The 23,235-nt window shown below is 49.5% G+C and overlaps 2 protein-coding genes across 3 annotated transcripts; both read left to right on the top strand.

The window, feature by feature from the left end:
• The first annotated feature begins 6,652 nt into the window (after nt 1-6,652).
• Nucleotides 6,653-14,137, top strand: EIF3D (eukaryotic translation initiation factor 3 subunit D). Of its 2 annotated transcripts, none has more exons than XM_058805031.1 (15): nt 6,653-6,765; nt 7,066-7,199; nt 7,407-7,452; nt 7,829-7,965; nt 8,060-8,145; nt 8,624-8,696; nt 8,833-8,945; nt 9,153-9,285; nt 9,851-9,998; nt 10,226-10,356; nt 10,802-10,887; nt 11,184-11,313; nt 11,793-11,935; nt 12,693-12,973; nt 13,976-14,137. In XM_058805031.1, the coding sequence occupies exons 2-15, from the start codon at nt 7,077-7,079 to the stop codon at nt 13,987-13,989; spliced, it is 1,644 nt and encodes a 547-aa protein (XP_058661014.1). In that variant the 5' UTR covers nt 6,653-6,765; nt 7,066-7,076; the 3' UTR covers nt 13,990-14,137. The 2 variants fall into 2 exon arrangements, with proteins under 2 accessions (XP_058661014.1, XP_058661013.1); XM_058805030.1 differs by having other exon boundaries at nt 8,830-8,945.
• A 750-nt stretch (nt 14,138-14,887) lies between these two features.
• Nucleotides 14,888-23,021, top strand: FOXRED2 (FAD dependent oxidoreductase domain containing 2). The gene is made up of 8 exons (XM_058805583.1): nt 14,888-15,459; nt 16,876-17,127; nt 17,550-17,819; nt 18,513-18,679; nt 19,320-19,485; nt 19,986-20,227; nt 21,062-21,232; nt 22,007-23,021. Exons 1-8 carry the CDS (start codon nt 14,888-14,890, stop codon nt 22,270-22,272), a joined length of 2,106 nt encoding a protein of 701 aa, XP_058661566.1. The 3' UTR covers nt 22,273-23,021.
• Nucleotides 23,022-23,235: the final 214 nt, after the last annotated feature.

The following is a 23,235-nucleotide window of genomic DNA, read 5'->3' as shown; positions in this document are numbered from 1 at the left end:
GAGCAAGGCTGAGAGTGCGCATCCGTCCCAGCTGCCTCGGGGTACCTGCTGCCCAATGGGGGACATACGCAGCACAGCTTTGCCAGAAGGGACAAAAGCACCCGGCTGACTCCTCCAAAGACAGAAGAGAGCAGATGGCGCTGAAATCTGCTCAAGAGGAGAGGAAGGAATGGCCCCGAGGCTCCGTACTCCCTGTACCCTCCGCACTCCCTGTACCCCGAGAGGCACATTTGTCCGCGGCCAAGCGTGTCGGCCAGCCTCGTCTCTGATTTACCAAGGAGCAGAGAAGGGAATGGCTACCATGGACTTGCTGGGCTGCTGCTTATCCCTTGCTGCCTTTCTCTTTTGTGGGGACCTTCCTGACAGCCCCTGGGAAGGGAACAGTATGTTATACAGAGGTAGCATCTGCTTTTGGCTCCTTACTGCCTTGAAAGTAGGTCTTGTGCAAATAGGGTTCAACTGTGTTTCCTAGCAGAAATTGCTTGCACTCTTTTTCTGCCTCCTGATATTCTATTAGACCTCTTTTCCTGGCTGGCATAAACATTAAGCCTTCCAGAGAAGAGACCAGCCAGGCAAGAGCATTTGCACAGCATGTTTAGCCCCAGAAGATTCTGATTTTCCATGGAAGTTACTCTAACAGTGATGATATTGAAGGAAATAACCATGAGTGCTTCTGTGCTGGGCAAGGGCCCTTGTGAAGAAAACCCATGTTGCCCATAGCTCTGCCCACACTGAGATCCTTTCTGAGGGCAGTGCAGCATACAACTCAGGCACTGGATAATCACAGGGCACAGAGCGGGGCTCCAGCAGGTGAAAAGCAAACCACTAATTCAGTGGTGAGAAGGCATTGTGTGCCTTCCACTGCCCAGGGCCACATCCTCCTCCCTGCTGTAGATCTGGCTGGATCTATGCAGCATTTCCCAGCAGCAGCAGCCTCTATTGACACAGTTCCCCATCACCATAGCTTGTATCTCCTTCAGTCAGGCAGGGAATGTTGTCCCTCCCTGCACAGCATGGAGGTGACAAGCTCCCACTGCAGAAGCTCTCTGGTGTGGCCTAGAAAACAGCCACAGAGCAGGGATTTGCAGCTGAGCCTGTGGACTCCCAGGCTCATACCCCAGCCAGTGCACCAGCCTTCCTCTCCTGATGCAGGCTTGGAGCCAGCAGGGACGCTGCTGGCGCCAGCTGCTCTAATTGAGCTTTGTAGAATAAACTTGTGGAATTAGCCTGTTGGCTGCTAGGATAAAATCCAGCACTGAGTGCAGATCAAAGGAGACAATCTTGCTGGCACTTTGAGGGGAGGCAGCGGGCCCAGGGCTCCTTCTGCAGCTCTGGAAAGGGCAGTGCTCAGCAGCCAAGGGTGAGGATGCAGCATGACACACACACTGCCTCTTCATCAATTCATGTGGTCCAGACCCTGGTGGTCAAAGCTACAGAAACCTTGGGAGAGGTCTGACACTGGTGGCAAAAATAGTCAAAAAAGGCAAGAGACAACACTAATTCACAGAAAGACAATTTTTGGATACATCACATTTTGTGGTTTTCCTGGTAGCATGGAAGGAGCAGACAGCTCTGAGCCCAGCCTACAGAAGCGGTGTAGTTTAAGAAGGGGAAGTGTGTCCTTGCTCAGTTTCTGTTTGTCTGTGAGGGCAAGACAATCCAGCCCAGTAGCCAGGGAGAGCTCAGCACCGCAGGAGGAGGAAGAGGGGAAAAGCCTCACAGTGAAAGCACTATCTGCTACCAAGAACAACTCAGCACATTCCTTGTGTGGACCTTACTGGACAGCCAGGGCTGGTCTGAACACACACAGCAAATCTGCCAGGTGCCACCTGCTCCCAGCCCCACCAGACTGCACAGGCAGCAAATTAAAAATCAGATTCACTGCACATACACTGTAACACTGTTTTGTGGCCATTTTTCCAGGGTTCCTGAAAATTCAATCAAGAATTTTCCTGGAAATCCAACCAAGAATTTCCTTGACAAAGCTGGTGAGCAACCACCAGACGAGAGGACAGGTTTATAGTTCAGCAACCAGGACAACAGCAAGTAGAATGAAGCTCTTGGAAAGGAGGCCAAGCATTGCAGCAAAGACCTGGCCTGAGAGAACAGCAGGCTGAGGAGGCAGATAAAAGTGCATGGAAAAGACAGGATGCAAAGGGGAGGGACAGGGAAGGAAGGAGGGCTTCCCAGCCTGTGAACATCGGTCTGGGGCATGAGCCAGTTCATACTTGGCCAAAATTGGTTACAACAAAAGCCCTGGAGCCAGGAGTAAGCTTTGCTGCTTTAAAGATGATGACAATGACTGCGGAAGAGGAACCTGACCTGAGGAGGTGTGTGTGAACATCAGGGCTCCCCACAGTGGGAAGGTGTTAAGGCTGAAGACTATTTCCCTTGGTTTCTGGCTTTGTCAAGAAGCACGGGGCAGTGGAGACTAAGCATATGGCACAGGCATACGGTGTGTTTGGTCTTTAGTGAGGAACAGGAACCCAACTGTCTATTTTTGATGCATTTCTTATAAGAATGAGAAAAAGAACTACTGGGAAATGGTGCTTTAATGTGAACATTAGTCTTCCAATCCTCAGTTGCCTCTTTGATTGGAAGCACCATCATACAAGCTGGAAAGCAACCCATCTTAAGGCTTTCCAAAGCTTTTTCAAGGCAGAGGTGATCTATTTTCTAGGAAAGGTCCCTAACAGGTTGGGTGCTTGGACATGCTGTCCTTCACTTAAACCTGGCAAGCCCCGGTAATATGGCCTGAGCTGTGTATTATCCTCTCTCAGCAGAAGGAGGCTGCTCAACACAGCGCCAGCTCAGGGGGTGACAGTTCTCCAGCGAGCCCCAAACTGCAGAGGAGATGGATGGCAGAGAAGGTTTTGGACTGGAACATCTAAGGTGCTGGAATAAGTCCCTGTTTTATGGGCCTGCAAACACCAGCACAGAGCCCAAAGCCAGAGAAGTGGGAGACAAGAACAGAGAAACAGATGGGAGCAATTTATCCTGGCTGTTCTCATGAGCATCTTCCAGGAAAGAGTGATTAGTCTTATTAACTGATTAAATGACTAATTAACTGATGAACTGAAATTATGGATCAAGGATCAAATGATTGCAAGGCAAGTGTATTTGGAGTATTTTTCCAGGCAGCGATGTATTTCACGTGCCTTTCATGAAAACCAGAGGCCAGGAGGGGAACTGTTGGCAGCAGCAGCAGAGTGTGGGGTCAGCAGGACAGGAGCAGAGGCACACAGAACTCCAGGGCCCCAGCAGGACACGGGAGGTGCAGTGCCTGGTGTGAAGTGGGAAGCAGGACAGACCCGCTCCCTCTCCTAGGAAATGTGAGCTGAGATAGGCTGAGAAAGTTGGTTCTGTTCACCCTGGAGAAGAGAAGATCTCATGGAGATCTCATAGCAACCTTCCAGTATCTGAAGAGGGACTACCAGGAAGCCAGGGAGGGGCTCTTCATCAAGGGCTGTACTGTTAGAACAAGGACTAATGGCTACAAATTGAAAGAGGGAAATTTAGGCTGGATATTAGAAAGAAATTGTTCACTGTGAGGGTGAGAAGACACTGTAACAGATTGCTCAGGGAAGCTGTCCATGCCTCAACCCTTGCAGTCTTCAAGGCCAGGTTGGATAAGGCCTTGGGCAATCTGGTCTAGTGGGAAGTGTCCCTGCCCATGGCAAGGGTGGCTGGGACTAGAGGATCTTTAAGGTTCCTTCCAACCCTTAACACTCTATGATTCTAAATGTGGCAGAAAATCTCCCCTGCTTAAGAACTGTATTCTTTTTTTCATAGAACTCTTCTTCTCCTTGCTAAGAAAATGGGAGGTTGGATTCATGCCCAGGGGAGTGTTTATCCCAGTGGCAGCAGCTACTCCCTATGCATGCCATCTCCTCCAATCCACAGCTATATCCAACTGTGTCACCAGAAAAGGAAATCTGAAGGGCTGAGACCAAGCTGCACATGATCTGCCATCTCTGGTAGACAGCAGCAGCACTACATTCTCTGCATGCACCTCACGCAGGCCCGGGAATGGAGAGGAAATGGAGGAAAGCACAGGATTTTGTTTTATCAGTCTATTTCTCTTCATTCCTTCATTCCTAAGTCTATTTCTCTCTTTGGAACTTCTTCCTCTTTTCCTCACCATCTCCTGAGCTGAGTCCCTCTGAGCCCACAAAGCCAGCTTGGGGGCACAAGGGATAGGCACTGTGGAGCTGGCATCCCACTGAGCCTCTGCAAGTGACAAGCCAGGCAGTTCCAGCTCTAATGATGTTTGTCTCCAAAAAGGCTGTTTAGGTGAGACAGTTACAAATTGTATTTTATAAACTGTATTTCTATAAGTGGATTTTTTTTTTTTTTTGCTAGCGGGAAGAGGCACTTTAATAATCCCACTTGTGATTAATGGCAGGGTGTCTTGTCAAAGCAAAGACCGCTGCAGCATCGGTTCTTTCTCGAGGAGCAATCACAAGTGGAAAATAAAGAAGAAAATGCACAACCTCTCTGCCTGGAAAATATTGATCTGGACTCTTCCTAGGTAAAAGATACTCAGTAAAATTCTCTAAAGAGTTTTTTAGCCTGTGAGCTGAAGAGATTTGTAAACCAGATCCTGCTCTTTTTAGGGGTAGAGAAAATTTCAATCACTCTGGCATGAGAACATTTGGGATTTAATGATTTATTGTCCTCATTCCCTGAGAAGAAATACTAACCCAATTACAGAGACAGGGACCCAAGGCACTGCTGTATTAAATCACTGGTTCGTGGTCTCCTAGAGAGGCTGTAGGGCTGAATCCAACTTCCAGCCCTAGGTCTGCCTCCAGCAGGTCCAAGGAAGCCATCAGGAACAATGGGAAAGCTCAAATATCACACTGTGAACATAGCAAGGGCAACTGCAATTCCCATTCTTCACCCATCTTTAACTCTCAAAGTCAAGTGGTTTTTGTAACACCCTCTAAAAACAAAATGCTGGTTGAATGATCATACAACTACAGCCTGAAAAGTACCTGATTTTCCACAGCATCATTGCAGAGTTTGGAATAAATTTTTATTTTAAGAAGTTGTGTGTGTGAGAAAAGGAAGAAGCACACCATCAAGTCATGTTTCCTGTCCTAGCATGTGATTTTATTGACATGTTTCTTGTCCAGAGTCCTGTAAGTCTGTTCTCTATCAAAGTCATCTCTTAATCTCTATCTCCATTTTTATCTGGGAAAACAGGAATTTACCAGCCAGACCTCACAGTAACTCCATCATATGTATGTACAGAAAACTTAACCAGATGGGAACTGCACATTAGTAGTTGAAATCTGTATTTGACTAAGCTGAGGATCAATATTTTTCCAATACATGATTTGTAAATTAAGTTGAACTCAAGTTTTTCTAAAGGAAAAAAAAAAAAAAAAAAAAAAAAAAAAAAAAAAAAAAAGGCATGTCATTGACACCAAAACGATTCCCAACAGGCATTTGCCTACCACAGGGCTGAATACCTCTGCCAAGAGAAGTTCCATAGTTCCAGGAAGTTAAGCCATAATTAGCACTGAAGATGTTTCTAACCCCACCACTGTCTGAGCTGATGTGCTCTGCTGAGCCTTCAGCACACACAGAAAGCCAAGTTTTCCTCCTCTTTATGACATCTGGGTACAAAGTGAATGGCTTTTGTCACACCTCACCCCCAGCTTTTACACTTAAAAGCCAAACTCAAGCATTTTAATCAGCAGGGCAAATTTACACTATCCTTAACAACACTCTCATCCACTCCTGCATATTTTTTCTCTATTAAGTGGCGATTAAGCAGGAATGAAATTTTGGTAAATGACTGTATTGTCCCAAAATTGTTTTTTTCACCGAGTCTGCAAGAGGCTAATCCACACACATAATCCAGATATTTGATTTATTTACAGTTCTGCATAGAAAGAGGTGCTAGCTGGCAAATCCACAAAGCCAGCACAACTACCAAAACTTCTCACTCTTTATACGTTTTGGCAAACGAAGGCATTAATGACCCTTGGCTACAAGTTACCTAGTTATCTTTTAAATTAGTATTCTGTCTTCTATTGGTTAATGGGCCTCTCCCTGCTCATGCTAATTAGTCTGCATGCTCAGTGTGTCTCTCCTTTCGAGCTGCTGGCTTGTGGGTCAGTGGCCATGATCTCCCCCTGCCAGAATCACCTTTTACTCTGTTGGAGCTGATTCAGCACAGTTGCTGAGATGTCTTTATCCGTTTCTTCCTTACCTTGGGGGTTCTGCCAAATGTCTTTGTGGCTTGTAAATTCTGCATTCTTCATGTCCACTATCAGTGGTACATCCCTCTTCCCAAGCTTTGTTAACCTCCCCTGAGGTCACTGAAAAACGTTGATCCCTAAACCTTAACAAGGCAGTTCTACTGTCAAGTAATTCGTCTTTCTAACACCTGGACATCACTTGGAGCTTGTTTCTCAGCTCCTGTTCCACAGATTAAACCTCTTTTCTTGTTGATCAGAGCTGAAAGTACACAAAGATCAAACATTAAAGAACAACTTCTCTTAAGAATTTTTTTTAATAGTTGACATTTTGCGACAACGCTGTCGCTTTACGGCAGCCGCGCTTGGTGCTCGCTTTTCCGGGGCTGGCGGTTTTTTGCCTTTACGGCAGGGCGCTGCCGTCGCGCGGCGCTGACGTCAAGGGCGCGCCGGGGCTGCGCGCGGCCCTTTCCCCGCCCGCCGCCGCCGCCGTCGGAGCCGCTCCCGGATCCGCCGCTGGATCCGCCGCCATCGGGGCTGCGCCGGGGCCGCGCAGGTGAGAGAGGCGCTGGGGTCGCACCAGAGCCGCTCGCCTGCCGCGCCGGCACCTCCCGCGTGTACCGAGACCCCCCCCCCTCGGCCCCGCCCCGCCGGTTCCGGTGGGGCCGCGTCCCCGCCCTTCCCCGGCACACGCAGCGCCCACCGGGACCTTTCCTTCCTCCCCGGGCCTGGTTGGCGGAGGCGCCTTCCCTTGGCGGTGGCTTGTGCCGAAGCAAGGGCTCAGGTCGCGGTGCCACACCGTGCGGCAGCTGAGGGTTTGAGAGTTTTTGGTTTTTTTTCATTTGTTCACCTTTAGAAAATTAAAAAATGGCGAAGTTTGTGGCACCCGTGATCCAGGACAACCCCTCCGGCTGGGGCCCGTGTGCTGTGCCCGAGCAGTTCAAGGACATGCCCTACCAGCCGTTCAGCAAAGGAGACCGCCTGGGCAAGGTACCTGTGCCGTGCTGGGCCCCCCTGCACGCTGCCTGCCGTGCTCGCTTTTGTTACCCTGGCTGCTCCTCGGCACCCTTGGCAGTGCGTCCTGACACACTGTGAACACCTAGCAGGGCTGGCAGGCAGAGCTGAGAGTCAGAAGGATTAGACATGGAGCATATGTTGTGTTAATGCTTACTTTTAACTGTTTGTGCTCGTTCTTAGGTGGCCGATTGGACAGGAGCCACGTACCAGGATAAAAGATACACAAGTACGTGTGGTCTGCTGGCTGTTTCGGGGGTTTATTTTCTGCAAAGTTTCCTTCCAAGCGTCGTTCCTGCTTTCATGTCTCATAGCCACCCTGTAATTACCTGCACGCCTCAGCAAGACAGGCAGCTTACTTTAGGAAGTGTGCTTTACCCTTGGGAGAGCTCTGTGGGACTCTCCCTGTCCTTGCGGCTTACTCTGGGTTTTTGTACTGCCTGGGCTTGCACGGGAGGTGTGGAAGGAGTGTAGACATGCAGGTGTAAGGCAGGAGTCCTAGTTTAGGTATCAGACTTTGGTGAAGGCAGATGGGGAGAGAAAGAGGCAAAGCATCAGGGTTTTCCTTAGGACCTTGGTGCTGAGTTGCTTTGTTTTGTTCCCAGACAAGTACTCGTCACAGTTTGGTGGTGGAAGCCAATATGCCTATTTCCACGAGGAGGATGAGACCAGCTTCCAGCTGGTGGACACGGCCCGGACGCAGAAAACGGCGTACCAGAGGAACCGCATGAGGTTTGCACAGGTAGGGTGTCCCTGAGACGGGATCAGAGGGAGCTTCAGCCCCACAGGATTCTTCCCAATTGATCTGTTCCTTTTGCTTTCTGTCATTTCTGCAGAGAAACCTTCGGAGAGACAAGGACCGTCGGAACATGCTGCAGTTCAGCATGCAGACACTGCCCAAGAGTGCCAAGCAGAAGGAGAGGTGAGCCTGCAGAGATGGGCATACTGAGCTCGAGTTGGAGTGTGTGAACACACTGTTGATGAATTTGCAAACTTACAGTAACAGAATCTGCTGGAGCAAACAGTCAGCAAAGAATTTCAGGGTGTTTTGAGTCCAGTGTTGTTCTAGTGTCAGTAGTACTTAAAAGCATGGATTTCAAATGGCTGCCTAATAATTTAGGAGAGTTTTTTAGTTGTGTTTAGAAAGTAATGGTGGCATTCTAAAGAGAGAATATCCTTTCTGAAAACTGCATTTCAGTCTTCGGGTAGAACTATATAAAGAGCTGCCCAGAGCAAAGAACAGACTTCTTAATGCCTTGGGCGTCGTGATCGACAGATGGCTCAACAAATGTTTCAGCAGCTCGGTGTCTGAAAGTAGTGCTCCTCTGGTAGTGGTTTGGAAGTGGAGGAGTGGTTGTGGCATATAGGAATCACGGCTTTTCTCACATTTGTCATTTTAGAGATCGTTTGCGCCTACAGAAGAAGTTTCAGAAGCAGTTTGGAGTGAGGCAGAAGTGGGACCAGAAATCACAGGTAGACAAACTGATGAGCATTGTGTCCCCTCTGACGGTAAGGTTTCTGTGGCTGCACTCACAGGGCAGCTCCTCACACAAATCCTGATGTGTCTCCATTTCTCTCTGTACGTGTCCCCCCTCTGGCCGCGCAGCAGAAACCTCGTGACTCCTCTGTTGAAGTTCGCAGCGACTGGGAGGTGAAGGAAGAGATGGATTTCCCTCGGCTGATGAAAATGCGCTATCTGGAGGTGTCAGAGCCACAGGACATGTGAGTTCCTAAGACAGCCCTTGCTTGCTCCTTGAGGTGACAGGATTTTTGGAAAGCGGGAGCTCAGAGGTCTCCTGCCTGGTCCCAATGTTCTCGTTGAAGTACCAAAACCAAGGGGAGGCAATGGAACACCCAGCAGGCCCTGTGTGGGTCATGGGTGGTGTTATCTGTAAGAGGGGTATCCAGATGGTCCTCTTATCTTTGCAGAGAGTGCTGTGGAGCCCTAGAGTACTACGACAAAGCCTTCGACCGCATTACAACAAGGAATGAGAAACTCCTGAGGAGCATTAAGCGCATCTTCCATACCGTCACCACTACGGATGACCCAGTTATCCGAAAGGTATGCAGCAGTTTGTGAAACTCAGTGTGGGCTGTTGTTGGAGACCAGCTGTCACCATCAGACCAAAGGGCAAAAGCAAGAAGCATTAGCTGGTACCAGTATTTTTCTGAGGTGGAAGGCAGAGCTAGATTAATGCAGAGGTAGGAACACTGGCCGAGGAAAAGCTAAAATTCTGGAAGGGCAAGCAGACCAGTACTTGAGGTATGTTGGGAGGAAAACTTAGGTCAGAAACACAATCCTTGGGCCTTGCTTTTGAAGGTGAGGAAGGCTCAGACATTCCTTTTTTGTGACTTGATTTGCAGTGAGAAGCTGTGCATTTTCCAACAGAATTAATATTTCATAGCAGTTTCTTACTTTCCCCTTGTGTGGGTGAGGGTGGGCCAGGATTGCTGTGTGCTACAGTACACTTTGCTGGCAGTCGATGGGGTACTCACCAGTACAGCTTTCTCAGTCATAACAGCAGAAGAAGTCAGTGATCTGGTTTGCTAGCACTTCTTGTCCTACCTAGGGAAGGGATATCTATTCTTATTGCTGAAACCATTTTCTCCACCTTCTATATTCACAGCTGGCCAAGACACAAGGGAATGTGTTTGCCACAGATGCCATCCTGGCCACACTGATGAGCTGCACTCGTTCTGTTTATTCCTGGGATATCATTGTCCAGAGAGTTGGATCCAAGCTTTTCTTTGACAAGAGGGACAACTCAGATTTTGGTGAGAAAAAGTCCTGAAAGGAATTTCTGCAGCTGTAGGGTCTAATTTTCTTCATGCTTATTTAGGTGTTTGCACTGAGCCTCCTGAACAAGCCTATTACTGCAGTATGTATGATAGCTGTGTGGGGAACTTCAGTATTGATCTGCTCTGATGTGGGGCTAGAAATTCATTAAAGCTGACATATTACTCCCCCAAGTATAACCATTTGCATCTGGTTTTCTTCCCAGACCTCCTGACAGTGAGTGAAACAGCCAATGAACCACCTCAGGAAGAAGGCAACTCTTTTAATTCTCCACGCAACCTGGCCATGGAAGCTACCTACATCAATCATAACTTCTCCCAGCAGTGTCTGAGGATGGTAAGGTGGAACTGTGATGAGTAGTGGGTCTGTGCTCCGGAATCTCAAGAGGAGACTTCATTGAGGCTGCTTTAATACAGAACAGAAGCATTTTAATTGACAGTTGTGTTATACCAGTGGTCTTTCAGTTTTGAAAGAGGTGGGATTATTTCTGGTGAGCAGTGTGACTTTGTTGTAGAAAGGTTTTCACCCTGATTTCACAGGGAAATCATCCTACTCCCGTTGATGATGTAGACAGGCTTCTCAGTACACTTAATGAAGCCTAAGTGCCAGTACAAGTACTGCTTGTAGTGCTGTGACTAATGTGGGCATGAGGCTTTCATCAGCTGTCTTAATGTTTTGGTGTTTCTCTACATAAGGGAAATCAGCAACTGTTACTGTAAAAGAATATTTTTCCAATAGAGGAAAGCTGTCTCCTAACATGCTCTGCTGTTTTCATCTTCAGGGAAAGGAGAAGTACAAGTTTCCCAACCCAAACCCCTTTGTGGAGGATGACATGGATAAAAATGAAGTAGCCTCTGTTGCATACAGGTAAGTTGATATTTCTGATGCCCAGATTTGGCAGGGGGGCAGGATTTCAGTGTGACACGGAGGCAAAACAGGTTGGGAGCATTATTGATAGAAGCTTTACCTTCAGAGGGATCCATGGATCCATGGATGACCTCACAATGAAAAGATAAGGGAGAAAAGGATGTTGCTGAATGCTTACATGGATCTGGATGACCTCACAATGAAAAGATAAGGGAGAAAAGGATGTTGCTGAATGCTTACATGGATCTGGAAGAGAACAAAGGTCAGAAATAACCAGCTGGATTGTTTATTGGCAGGTACCGAAGGTGGAAGCTGGGAGATGATATAGATCTCATTGTCCGCTGCGAGCATGATGGAGTGATGACAGGAGCTAATGGAGAAGTGTCATTCATCAACATCAAAACACTGAACGAGTGGGATTCGAGGGTGAGGAAGAACAGGATCCCCAAACTAGCTCTTAACTGCTTCACTGCTGCCTGACATGCCAGGTACAGCAGGGAAGATGAGACAAACATCTGGCCGTGTTCCCCGGGTGTTACATTCCACTAAGGAGTATAACTCTGGTGGACAAGCAATGCTGATGAGATTCTCCTCTAAATGTGAGGTAGCTGGCTTGAACCCTTTTGTCTCCCTGGGTGTTCAGCATAGTAGTCAGTCTGTTCTTACGGTTCTCTAGAATTCTTTCCTCACGAACTGCCCCTTCTAACCAGTGCCACAAATGTTGAGCAATCCCAGCTGTTTGCATTTCTGCCTTTCCAGTGCAAGAGCTTTCTCTGTAGGCTGCACTTCACACTCCCTCAGGTGGTACCATAGGCTAGACAGCTTCCCTATGTGATAACAAGGTGGCTGAAGGGATGGCTGCTGCTGGCTTGTCAGGCTGAACCTGGTTCTGATTCTCCTCTCAGTATTGCAATGGGGTGGACTGGCGCCAGAAGCTGGACTCTCAGAGAGGGGCTGTCATTGCCACGGAGCTGAAGAACAACAGCTACAAGCTGGCCCGCTGGACATGCTGTGCACTGCTGGCTGGATCAGAGTACCTTAAACTCGGGTAAGGGGAGCAGTTCACACCAAATGTCTTCCAGGTGCATTTTCTAGTATTAAACTTGGTGTATGGCTGAGTGAAGCGTTTACAGAACAAGTAATGCTAAAATCACCAGTGTTTGAGTGGCCAAAAAAGGAAAGCTTGTGGTGAGGGCACCAGCCTTGGTGTAAGCTGCTTCCTCTCAGCATCCAGCTGTGACTGACCCACACAGGAGGGACAGGTGGCCTGTGTGGGCTCTCAGCCTCTTTGCTGTGGTCACCAACAAGGGAAATAAATACAGTGACTGTGGTGCCTGTCAGGAATCTGATTGAGATCCTCAGTGCCGTGTAACTGAGAAATTAGGTGGTGGGGGGATTTAAACTGTCTGCTTAAAATCAGTTGAATACTGCAGGTAATGAACTAGAGGCTTTTGCTAAATGAATTCTAGTGATTCTGCCATGCTCAGTTCTATCCACAGACACAGAATTGATTCTTTTCCATCTTTTTCATTCCAAACTCCCAGCTAATCGTGCTATTTCTTAATTTTATCTGTGGGGCTAATTCTTCTTTATCTTTTGTACCTCTCCATCCGATTTGGGGATTTCCAGGTGCATTGCAGATTGACAGTTTGTAGCCAAGAAATCCTCTTAGCTTTCAGTGTTGGAGTATTAGGATTTTTCAGCCCAGAAGACAAAAATAAGATGATCACGCTGCTTTTCTTGCTGGTGTTCTGCTGTCTGGGTGTAATCTCCTGATACCCTTGTGGTTTCTTCTTGCCCCCTAGGTACGTATCCCGTTACCACGTGAAGGATTCTGCCCGCCACGTGATCCTGGGCACACAGCAGTTTAAGCCAAATGAATTTGCTAGCCAGATTAATCTGAGCATAGAGAACGCCTGGGGCATCCTGCGATGTGTCATTGACATCTGCATGAAGCTGGATGAGGGGAAGTACCTCATCCTCAAGGACCCCAACAAGCAGGTGATCCGCATCTACAGTTTGCCTGATGGCACCTTTAGCTCTGATGAAGATGAGGAGGATGAGGAGGAAGAAGAGGAAGAGGAAGGTTTGTAGCCTACTTGGTGCTTTATGCTTTAAAGTGATGTTCTAGTCTGGATGAAACGGGGTTATGTATGATTAAGACCAGAGTTAAAGGGTCAGATCTGACCAGTGCAATGGCAGGAGAGGAATGAGGCTGGAGAATGTGTGGTCCCAAGGATGGGACTCTGTTGAAAAGGTGTGGGTGACATTGGGAGTACTCAGCTGGAAGAAGAACAGCGCAGAATTGGAGATGCAGATGTTGTGCCTCTGTACAGATACTCGATGAAGACTGATTTTAGCAGGGTTTGGGGGGAGGTCCCACATCCAGAGCACTGCCTGGCAGAATGAAGCCTGCCAAGAAGCCCTTCGTTCAGCAGCCCCAAGGTCTGCAGGAGTGGGTGGGTGCTGATTTCTGTTGGTACTGGGATATTTTTTGACTGCAGTTTTAGAAATGGCAGTGACTATAAGGTGACACATTTCAAACGCGTGGTGACAGAGCGCAATTGAGGTAATGTGGTGAAGGCTTTTCTGAAGTGACTCTTGAAGCTGAGCAATCACTGGCTGGTCTGGATATGAGTTTTGGAGCATCAGTGGACAACTGCTGCCTTCCCTTTGCTGCCTAAAACCATCTCTGATGTGAGATCTGTATGTGCTTCACTGACAGAGGAAAACCATTTATCCTAGAGCTCTTGCTTCTGTGATAGAAAAAATATCTCCCAGATTATTTTTAGGCTGCAAGCTTAGCCCGGCTGCTCTGGATTTTATTATGGAAATGTTAGTTGGGTTGCTGCGTAATTTGTTTAGGAATGTAAATTGTTTATGACGAGTGTGTGGTCTTGGCTGATGGGCAGGTTTGTTGGGAAGCTGGACAGAGGCAAGGAGACAGTTGGAGGTGGGATGAATCTCCCAAAGTGACAGCCTTGGTTTTTTGTGTTCCTTGTGGCATTTCCTTGACAGCGAGGGTTCAGTTTTGGGGTTTTCTTCCTCCAGCTGCATTTGCTTAATTTCTTCTTCTATTCTTTTTCAGAGGAAGAGAGCTGAACCCTGCAACCAGCACCGAGGGGAGGGGCTGCAGTGCCTGGGCAGCCCCAGTCCCGGGGCTGGGCTGTGACTGTACCTTTGCCCCGGCTGTGCTGCACATCGATCATAAACGGGGGAAAGCGGAATAAAGTTGATTTTGCCGACTGCCGGCTCTGTGTGTGTGTGTGTGTGTGTGTGTGTGTGTACCTGGTTCGAGTGTCCCCCGCGGTCACGGCTCCGTCCCGCGCCTGCCCCTTTAAGCGCCGCCCGCCCCCGGACACGTGGTGAGCGCGCCGCCATGGTGCCGGCGGCGGGAAGCGGCGGTGGCGGCGTCACGTGACGCGGGGAGCGCGCCGCCCCCCTCGCTCGCCCCCGCAGCGGGCGGGAGGCAGCGCCGTGCCGCCCCGCCCTGCCCGGACAGCGCGGGAAGGAGGAGGGAGAGGGCGGGAGGAGCGGAGCGGAGCGGCGGGAGCTCCATGGTGCAGGTACGGCCCCGGGCGGGCGGTGGCGGGCCCGCGCGTCACGTGCGCTGCGCCTCGTGCGCCGTTTGGCGGGGGCGGGGGCATCCGGGCGGGACCGTATTGGCGGGGGAGCCAGGGCAGCGCAGGGCACTCCCTCTCCCATTGGCTGGGGGGCTTGCGCCGTCCGTCCTCATTGGCTGGTGAGGCGCAGAGGCGCTCGCGACCAGCAGTCCACAGGTGCTGCCCCACCTTGCCACCTGGGTGGTGTGGCGGGGGCTGCTGTGCGCCCATTGGCTGGAAGGCCCGGGACCCCTGCTGCTATTGGCTGGCAGGGAGCAGGGCCTCGCTCCAACTCGCCACGCAGTGTGCGGACGTCATGGCGGCCGGCTCTGGGCGGCGGTGGGCCAAGACTGGTGCGGTCGGGGGTCTCCTGTGGGGAGGCTGCAGCCCCCAGGGTGATGCCTCCCGGTCTTCTTCCCTTCAGGGCCGGCTGCGCCAGCACCGCCATGGCCCCGGCGGTCTGCGGGACGCTCCTGGGGCTGGCCATGTACGCCAGCGGCCTGTGCGCGGTGAGTGGAGCCGCGTTCCTGTACCACGACTACTGCGTCATCGGGGCCGGGCCCGCGGGCTTGCAGGCGGCCTATTTCCTCCAGAGAGCCGGCCGGGACTACATCGTGTTTGAGCGGAGCCATGCTCCCGGCAGCTTCTTCGCGCTCTACCCTCGGCACCGCAAACTCATCAGCATCAACAAGCAGTACACGGGCAAGTCCAACAGCGAGTTCAACCTCCGCCACGACTGGAATTCGCTCCTCAGCCACGACCGGCGGCTGCTGTTCCGACGCTACTCGCGCGATTTCTTCCCCAACGCTGACACCATGGTGCGTTACCTGGAGGATTTTGCTTCCCTGCTGAAGCTACGGGTTCAGTACAACACAGCCATCATCCATGTGACATTGGAGAAGAATGAGCAGGCCTGGAACGGCCATTATTTTCTCCTGATCGACCAGGACAGGAAGAACTACAAGTGCAGGTAATGGGCTTGACATGCAGCTCAGAGCTTTGCCCTTTTGAGGCATGAGTATTTCCGAGGATGGAGATTTCACAGCCTCTTAGAACCTTAATCACCATCAGGGGCAGAAAATATTTTTTAGGAATTGGCAGGCAGATGGGTGGAATAACTGCTCCTGGGAAGGCATTGCCATTCACGAGCAGTGTTTTGCTTTGGGCAGCTGAGGTTGCGAGGGCAGACACAAATTGGCTGCCATGGCCATCACTGCAGCGTCTGTCTTTGATAAGTATGCTTGAAGGCGCTTTTGTTTTATCACTAGATAATTGCTGTCTGTGGAAAAAGTAACTCAGTTGTACTCACAGTCAGCACTGCCTTTATTACAAACTGGATTGAGTCAGAGCAGTGACATCTTGCTCCCGTTTTCCCGCATGTGCTCAGGGGTGTGTCCCAGACAAGTGAAGCCCTTGGTTAGCACAGAGCTGGAGCAGGCAGCGGGGAAGCAGAGGAAAGTGGGGAGTTTTTGGGGGAGGGCAAGGACTGTGAGAATAACCCTCAGGGCTGCTGGTCGCTGAATTCCCCTTCCACTCGTCCTATTTACGTGTATGTATCCCGTACCACCACTGAGCTCCGTTCCTAAAAACCTCGAAGTTACTCGTGTGAACATACGGAGTATATTTCTCACCTCTCCTGAGAGTCTCAGGTCTACGACAGCAGGTCGTGCTGGCTGTCACTTGCCGGTGTGCTGCTGGCAGGCTCCGAGGGGACAGAAGGCAATCCCGGACACCCACGTACCGCGAGCGAGCTGCTCTCGGGACGCTGTGTAAGCAAGGCTGGGACAGCAGGCAGTGCTGCTTGCCTCAGCCGCCTGGTGCTTCCATCTAAGTCACAAAAACTTCCTCAAGAATCAAGTAAAAGCTTTTATGGAGTGATATAAAAAGATCACTGTAGTTATTTTGGGGGTTAACAATTAGCGATGTTGCTAATGTATTTTTATGACTGGCAGTTACATTTCAAAATATCAAAACTATTTCCTGTCTTAAAAATGACTTCTGCTCTGCCAAATGTCAACTCAAATTTTAAATCCAAATCATTTTTATGCAACATGTAATCAACCTGTGATACTGTCAGTGAGTTCATACGAGTAGAAGTTGCATTCATGAACAGGCGAGGGAGATGCATATATACACAGCACCCACACTGGCTGTTGCTATATATAATAGTGTTCCTGGTTGTCCTGAGGATAGGGAAGAGAGGAGCATGTCATTAGTTGAAGCTAGGTAGAGGTTTCTCTTGAAACCATGGCCTGTGCAGCTGGTCCAGTGTCACTGTGGGGGTCACATTGCAGCCACCTTCCACAGTGGGAGGAGGAAGGAATGAGGAGATGGAGCCCCTTTCCTGAAATTCCTGCATTTCCATGTGCTGTCCCTGTTCTTGCAGCTCTTTGTTGGTTGCTGCTGGAACGTGGGTTCCCAATGTGGTAAACTTTCCTGGCTCAGAGTATGTTGAGGGTTACGAGACCGTGTCCATCAACCCGGAGGACTTCACTGGCCAAACCGTGTTGATCCTGGGCCGAGGGAACTCGGCCTTCGAGACAGCAGAGAACATCCTGGGTGTCACGAACTTCATCCACATGGTGAGCCGCTCCCGCGTGCGCCTCTCCTGGGCCACCCACTATGTCGGGGATCTGAGGTAAGGAACTGCTCCTGTTCCCAGGCACCAGGCTGGACTGGTGCTGTGGTCATGGGGGCCATAGGGAAAACATGGGGCTTTCCATAGGTCCTTGCTTTAAAGCAATCCAGGTTGCAGCTGCTGAACACAGAGGCTTGGTGAGAGCTTTTTAGGACCTAAAATAGAAACATGTCTGCTTGGAAACTATAGTCTTTAAAATGTACTGGCTCTCAAGTTATTCCCTTGCTTCTAGTTACAGAGGAAAGTTAGGAGGTTGGCTACATCCTGCAAGGACAGCCAGGCAATGTTACCTCTGCTGTTCCTGTGAGCCCTGAGACTCTGGGAGTAACCCTTATACTGAAGAGGAGTTGGGATGCCTGATGAATTATCCCATTTTCAGAAGCTAAGAACCTCCTTTCTTTACATTCTTGTATTTTCTATAGAGCAATTAACAATGGCCTGCTGGACACCTACCAGCTGAAATCTCTGGATGGGCTTCTGGAGGGTGACCTGGAAGATCTGGCTATCGTTAAGGACAAAAAGGGAAAGCTGCACATCACACTGCGGTTCTACTTGGAGAACAGGAACATCAGCGCAGGCATCGACTCCATCACCCTCCCTCAGGATGAACTGGACAACTTTGCCACCCGCGCACCTTACGACCGTGTCATCCGCTGCCTGGGCTGGAAGTTTGACTTCTCTATCTATAATAGGTGAGGGAGAACCAGGATCTCCATGAAAAAAGGTATTTAGGATGAAGGGCCTGGGTAGGGAGGAAAGGGAAGAACAGGTCTTCTCCTGGCAGCATTGCTTGGACCTCCGTGTGCTCTGAGCTGCTTAGTGCTGCACAGTCCTTTGTTTATCCTGCAGGTAAGGCTGTGTCCCAGCAGGAATGTGTGTCACTGCCCTCTGACCAACAGGCTTTAAGGCTGTGCTGATGGGAGCAGTGAGACCTGAGTGACACAGAAAAGCTTGTACCTTTAGAACTTAACATCCTGACCTGCCAGATCACATGGACAAGGCTAGCAATGTTTGGGGTTTTTTTCTGAAATGAGGATGATAAAGGTGCAGATTGCTACAAAAAGGTTTTGTCGAGGAAAAAAAATTCTCTGAGGATGCAACCTTCATTCCACCTTGGTACATCCTGCAGTTGAAAATGATACTGCTAACTTCACTGTCTTCCAAAGTTCATTGTTAGTGGCTCAGCTGAGAATTAGACCTTGTCCAGGGCTATCTTGAGATGAACACCCTCCAAAGATCCTCATTTTAGTAGTAAACTCCACTGAAGGCAGCAGGGGTATGAAGCAGAATCTTGCAGTGGCTGCAAAATAATGTGTATCAGAAACCCTTTTTATTTTTCTACTCCTGTCCTTTCTGATAGCCTGCTCTTCTCTTTTGCATATCAGATCCCTGAGAATGATGCCAGGAAAAGGGAATATTAAGAAGTATCCTCAAATCAAACCCAGCTATGAGTCTAGAGGCACTCGGGGGCTCTTTGTTCTTGGCACTGCTAGCCATTCAGTTGACTTCAGGAAATCTGCTGGGGGCTTCATCCATGGATTCCGGTATACAAGTGAGTACTGGGGTGTACAGAAAGGGCAGAGGTGGAAATCCTCCCTCCCTGCAAAGGAACAATCCATAGCTTACTGCTGGAAAGAGATTGCCCTTAGTCTTGTTTTGGCAATAAAAAGGACAAAACACAGTCAAGCTGCAGCTGCATCATCTGAAGTGGAGGAGAAGTGACTTGGGGTCATATATGAAGTTTTTGGTTGTCTGTCTTTGTTTTGTCTTGTATCTCTCTTGCCCGCTGTCTGTTATTTATGTAACACAATAGATTTCTTCCTGCCAGACGCTCTGCCTTGTGACAGGCTGTGGGTGAGAGGTCTGTGCTGTGGAGTTAAAACCCAGCAGCTGTGGGCAGTAGAGAGAATTTCCTTCTTTATGTGTGTGTGCCCATCCTTATCATTAAAGGAGTGCTGAGAAGTAATGAAATATCCCCAAGGACCCCCCGGCCCCTCCCCCACCACTTAGCATCACATCAGCTTTCTGAGGGCATCTCCACTGCAGTTACTGGCGATTGGGGTGGGAGATCCTGAGCTCAGAGGAGCTGTAAAGGTTGTTTATTGCCTCCTGCTGCAGCACAGAGATGGGATTTCTTAAAGCAGGAGCTTGCCTTGTTAAATAAGCTGTCTTTTTTTCTGTTCATGTCTTAGCTCGGGCAGTCCATCGCCTATTGGAAAACCGTCACCATGGTGTCCCCTGGCCATCCACAGTCTACCCTATTACACAGCTGACCAATTCCATCATCAAGAGGGTGAATGAGGCCTCAGGCCTCTACCAGATGTTCAGTGTCCTGGCTGACATCATACTGCTGAGAGAGTGAGTGAGTAATTATTCCCAGCACTGCGCTCCATAATTTCATTTCTGTTTCTTTACCACTGCCTCCCATGTTGCCCCTACACCAGTTGTGCTGTTCCTGCCCAAGGATGTTGCCATTGCATAGGTAGCCACCCCAAACCTGTACTACTGCTCCAACTGGTGCCCAATTGTGCACTCTGTTTCTCCCTCTTAAAGGGCTGAAACAGTCCAGACCTTCCCTCTAGGCTCAGAGGTGTAGTACTCTTTTACTGACCCCAGGAAAAAAACTTTGTTGAGCAGTGCTACTGTAGAGAGACTCCCATAATCTAGGAAAATAATGGTGTCTTGTAACAGTAACTGCAGCCTTTATAAGCTCTGCATCAAGTCCAGCTCAGATTTGTAATGACCAAACAAAATTACTATCTGATGACTTTTTGGCTTTAGCCTTGACCAGCTGAGGGTGGGTTGGATCCCAGCTGGCTTTCTCTGGTGGAAAATTCCAATGGTGTTTCAATTCACAGGAATGCCACAGCATTTGAATACCTGGAAGAGTACCCTGTTGGAGTCCTGGCTGAGCTCGAAATGCAGACGGGAAGAAAGGCTCGCAGTGGGCTCTTTGTCATCATTATGGAGTATGGCAGGAATTTCTCTGGGGCTGACAAGGATGTCTTCTACTACAACCGTGCTGTGGGAGAGGCGCAGCATGCCTGGCAGTCCAACTTTTTACATCCTGTTATTTACTATTACAAACACCTCCCAACAGGTAAGCTTTCCTGCTACTTGTGTGACACAACCAAAACAAAGAGGGATAAAGATAAATCAGAGCCAGAGTGGGGGTGGTACCTGAAAGCACTATTCCCCCTTCCTGTGAGACACCTCCCACCATGGTATGAGCTGAAAAGGAAGCTGAGAGTTGGCAAGAAAGTTCCATCCATAAGACCGATATAGGGGGTGGAGGGTTGGACCAGAGACGTCACGTTTGAAAATAGGAACAAACAGGCGTGCTGGAAATTTCCTCATGCCCAAAAAGAGGAACAGTTCTTCCCTTTGGCTGGCACCCTATGTGAACTTTGCAGAACCTGACAGATGAGAGTGTTGTTGTTTGGCCATCTTGCTGCGAAGAAAAAGCTGCTCTCTGGCAGGCCCAGGTCTGAGAGGTCACACAGACATAGAGGCAGCCAAAGGCAAGGATTTGAAGAGAAGTGTTCTATCCAGCAGCAAACAGGCTTAGGGTAGACTTCCTTGGGAAATTACTGTTGAAATCTTCATCTCCAGAAACCTAGGGTTAGGGTCCAGCTTGCCTTCTCGGAAATCAGCATGATGGGTAGCAGCACTAAACACAACGTAGCCCATCTGGCAGTCCCTGCCCAAGGGGAACGGGAGTGAAATGACAGGAATGCTACAGACAGGGACAGAGGGCAGCTGTGGAGTGGCAGGGCTGTTGAGGACAGAGCTAGCAGAGGGGATTGCAAATGAAAGTAATGGATTAAAAGGTCAGGACAAAAGCAGAAACAGCTGTCACAGCTGCTTTCCACTCCCCAAGCTCTTTTTAATGCCATTTTGCTTCTAAGAGCCTCCCTTAATGTTGTGTTGGCAGAGCGTGAGATGAGACTCCGTCCCCCAGACTGGCCTCTGCCCCGGCCAAATGCCATCCATCACATTGTGGAGGACTTTCTGACAGACTGGACAGCCCCGAATGCTCACATCCTGCCGCTGAGGCGGTTTTTGGAGAACTGCCTCGGCACCGACCTGCGCAATTTCTTTGCAGGTAATTTGTGCACAGGGTCGAAGTGGCAGGAAGAGGAGGAGCAATGTGAGGAACAAGGGACAGGAGTGATCTCCTATGTAAATAGCTGAGATCTCCCTGTGGTGAGCTGCTTGTGTCTCACCATCAGTCACACCTCCTCAAGGCACTCACCAGATGGTACAAAGTGCTGTTCTGTGTGTATGTTCCCAAAGAGTCCTTGCTGTTGTCACCATTAGAAGGAGACTGGCCCAGGCATGCCAGGACTTAGAGAAAGGCATATAAGGTTGGGTTCAATCCTTTTTCTAGCTGCAGCTTTCCTTTCTTCTTCATTATCTGAACATGTCTTTGTGCCATTGTGTACTAGATCTCATGTACTGGTGATTGGATTGCTTTCCCATGGGAAATGGGAGTGCTGTGATGTGAGAGGTGAAGAGCCTCTGCTGCCTCCCTTCCTGGTATTAACACTGGTGTGGGGCCCTCCTGCAGGAAGCCCACATGGTGCACAGAGGGAAGCCATCTTGTAGCACAAAGAATATGCCAGATGGATGCAAGCTCAAATCCAGCTCCTTTTTCTCTCAGTGTGCAGACTGGGGATCCCTCTCTGCATCTCCTGAGCTCTGCAGAAGTACATCTATTACTGTGCTGCCACCCAGGGAAGGGGAGCAAGTGGGAAACTCCAGCCATCTTCCCTCATCCTTTCTGCCTTTTGTTTTGAACAAGTCCCTGTAAGTTTATGGGAGTATTTCCCTACGGGGTGTCTCTGCTGACTCTAACCTTTGCTCCTTTCCCCTGCAGAGTCCTGTTTCCTGTTTGCCTTCACCCACCAGAAGCTGCCTCCCTCCTGCCAGCAGGGGTACGTTCGAATGCAGGGGCTGCTGGGGAGCCAGGAGCTCCGGCAGCACGCAGTACAGGCTGGGCTGCTCCAGGATTACACTCACACAGACTTGTCGGGTGACAGACCCCCTGACAGCCACCACGGCTCACAGGAGCACTTGATGAGAGATCACGGGATACCACTTCGTCCTCTGCAGCATCTTGTTAATGCCAAGGATGAGCTTTAACCTTTCTTGCTGCACACTGAAATCCATAGGTGCTCTCGTGACAGTACTGTAACAGAGATCCACAGCAGGATTCTGCCCTTTCCAGCATCCCTTTTCCATCCCCATGCCTCCCACTGATTGTCAGTTGCCAAAGACCTGCTCAGATCTTGCTGTTACAAAGAGGACCAACATCCTCTGAAGGACTGAGGGACCAAAACCCAGCGATGCTGAGGTTCCCATGTTGTCCTTGCAGAGTTCAGAGTGGCCTGAAGATGGTGTTGGTGTTTATCTCACTGACCAGGATCTGCAGTGACAGAGGCCACAGAAGTGAGCGCAGGAATGCCTGGGAAACTTCAGATGTCACGTCCCCCTCAGAGATGGCCTGCTCACAGCCTGTGGCTCTCTGGTCCCTGGATGCCCTACGCTGTGTATACTTGAAGATTTGTTTCTGCATTGAATCCTGAAGTGGTACTCCAGGCAAACTTCCTGGTATTTTTCCTCCATTTGAGTTAGGGCAGTTGTGTAGCTTGAGTGAGGAAAGATTATTTTCTTTTAGTTGCTGTATAGGTCAGATAATTTATAATTTCTAGAGAACACTACAAGGGACTCTTTCCTCCACAACAGATGAGTAGCTTGCTTGGAATGCCTGGGACACAGACTTACAGAGTTTGGGTCTGCTGTCCTCATGGTTTTTTTCTCCCACACCAAGCAGCCTAGAAGGTTAGCCTGTCTTTTATAAAGCATGACCAATATTTTTCCTATTTGCACTATGTCCCATCAAGAAAGTTTGTTGTTGTTAAAATGCTCTTTCTCTGTTTTATTCCCCTCCAGTCACCTTGAGATTTTAGAGGGACTGATGGGGAGGTTGTCTGCACTTTACTGCTCCCCTTGTCATCCACATATGCTTGGCTATCACCTCCCTTTGGACTCCTTCCATGGGCCTGGAGTTGCAAAGCAAGAGCAGTTTTGAGCTTGACCTCGTGA

This window comes from Ammospiza caudacuta, chromosome 5, assembly GCF_027887145.1.
Source record: "Ammospiza caudacuta isolate bAmmCau1 chromosome 5, bAmmCau1.pri, whole genome shotgun sequence".
NCBI classification, from domain to species: Eukaryota; Metazoa; Chordata; class Aves; order Passeriformes; family Passerellidae; genus Ammospiza; species Ammospiza caudacuta.
The sequence above is the reverse complement of the archived record's forward strand: the minus strand, read 5'-3'. Positions and strand labels throughout refer to the sequence as shown.

Bases quoted from the DNA above. Each gene is read 5' to 3' on its own strand.
- FOXRED2 (XM_058805583.1), top strand. From the start codon at position 14,888: ATGCCTCCCGGTCTTCTTCCCTTCAGGGCCGGCTGCGCCAGCACCGCC. The intron at 19,486-19,985 runs GTGAGTGAGTAA...TTCAATTCACAG, and splicing joins GACATCATACTGCTGAGAGA to GAATGCCACAGCATTTGAAT. The intron at 20,228-21,061 runs GTAAGCTTTCCT...TTGTGTTGGCAG, and splicing joins TTACAAACACCTCCCAACAG to AGCGTGAGATGAGACTCCGT.
- EIF3D (XM_058805030.1), top strand. From the start codon at position 7,077: ATGGCGAAGTTTGTGGCACCCGTGATCCAGGACAACCCCTCCGGCTGG. The intron at 7,453-7,828 runs GTACGTGTGGTC...TTTTGTTCCCAG, and splicing joins CCAGGATAAAAGATACACAA to ACAAGTACTCGTCACAGTTT. The intron at 10,357-10,801 runs GTAAGGTGGAAC...TTTCATCTTCAG, and splicing joins CCCAGCAGTGTCTGAGGATG to GGAAAGGAGAAGTACAAGTT.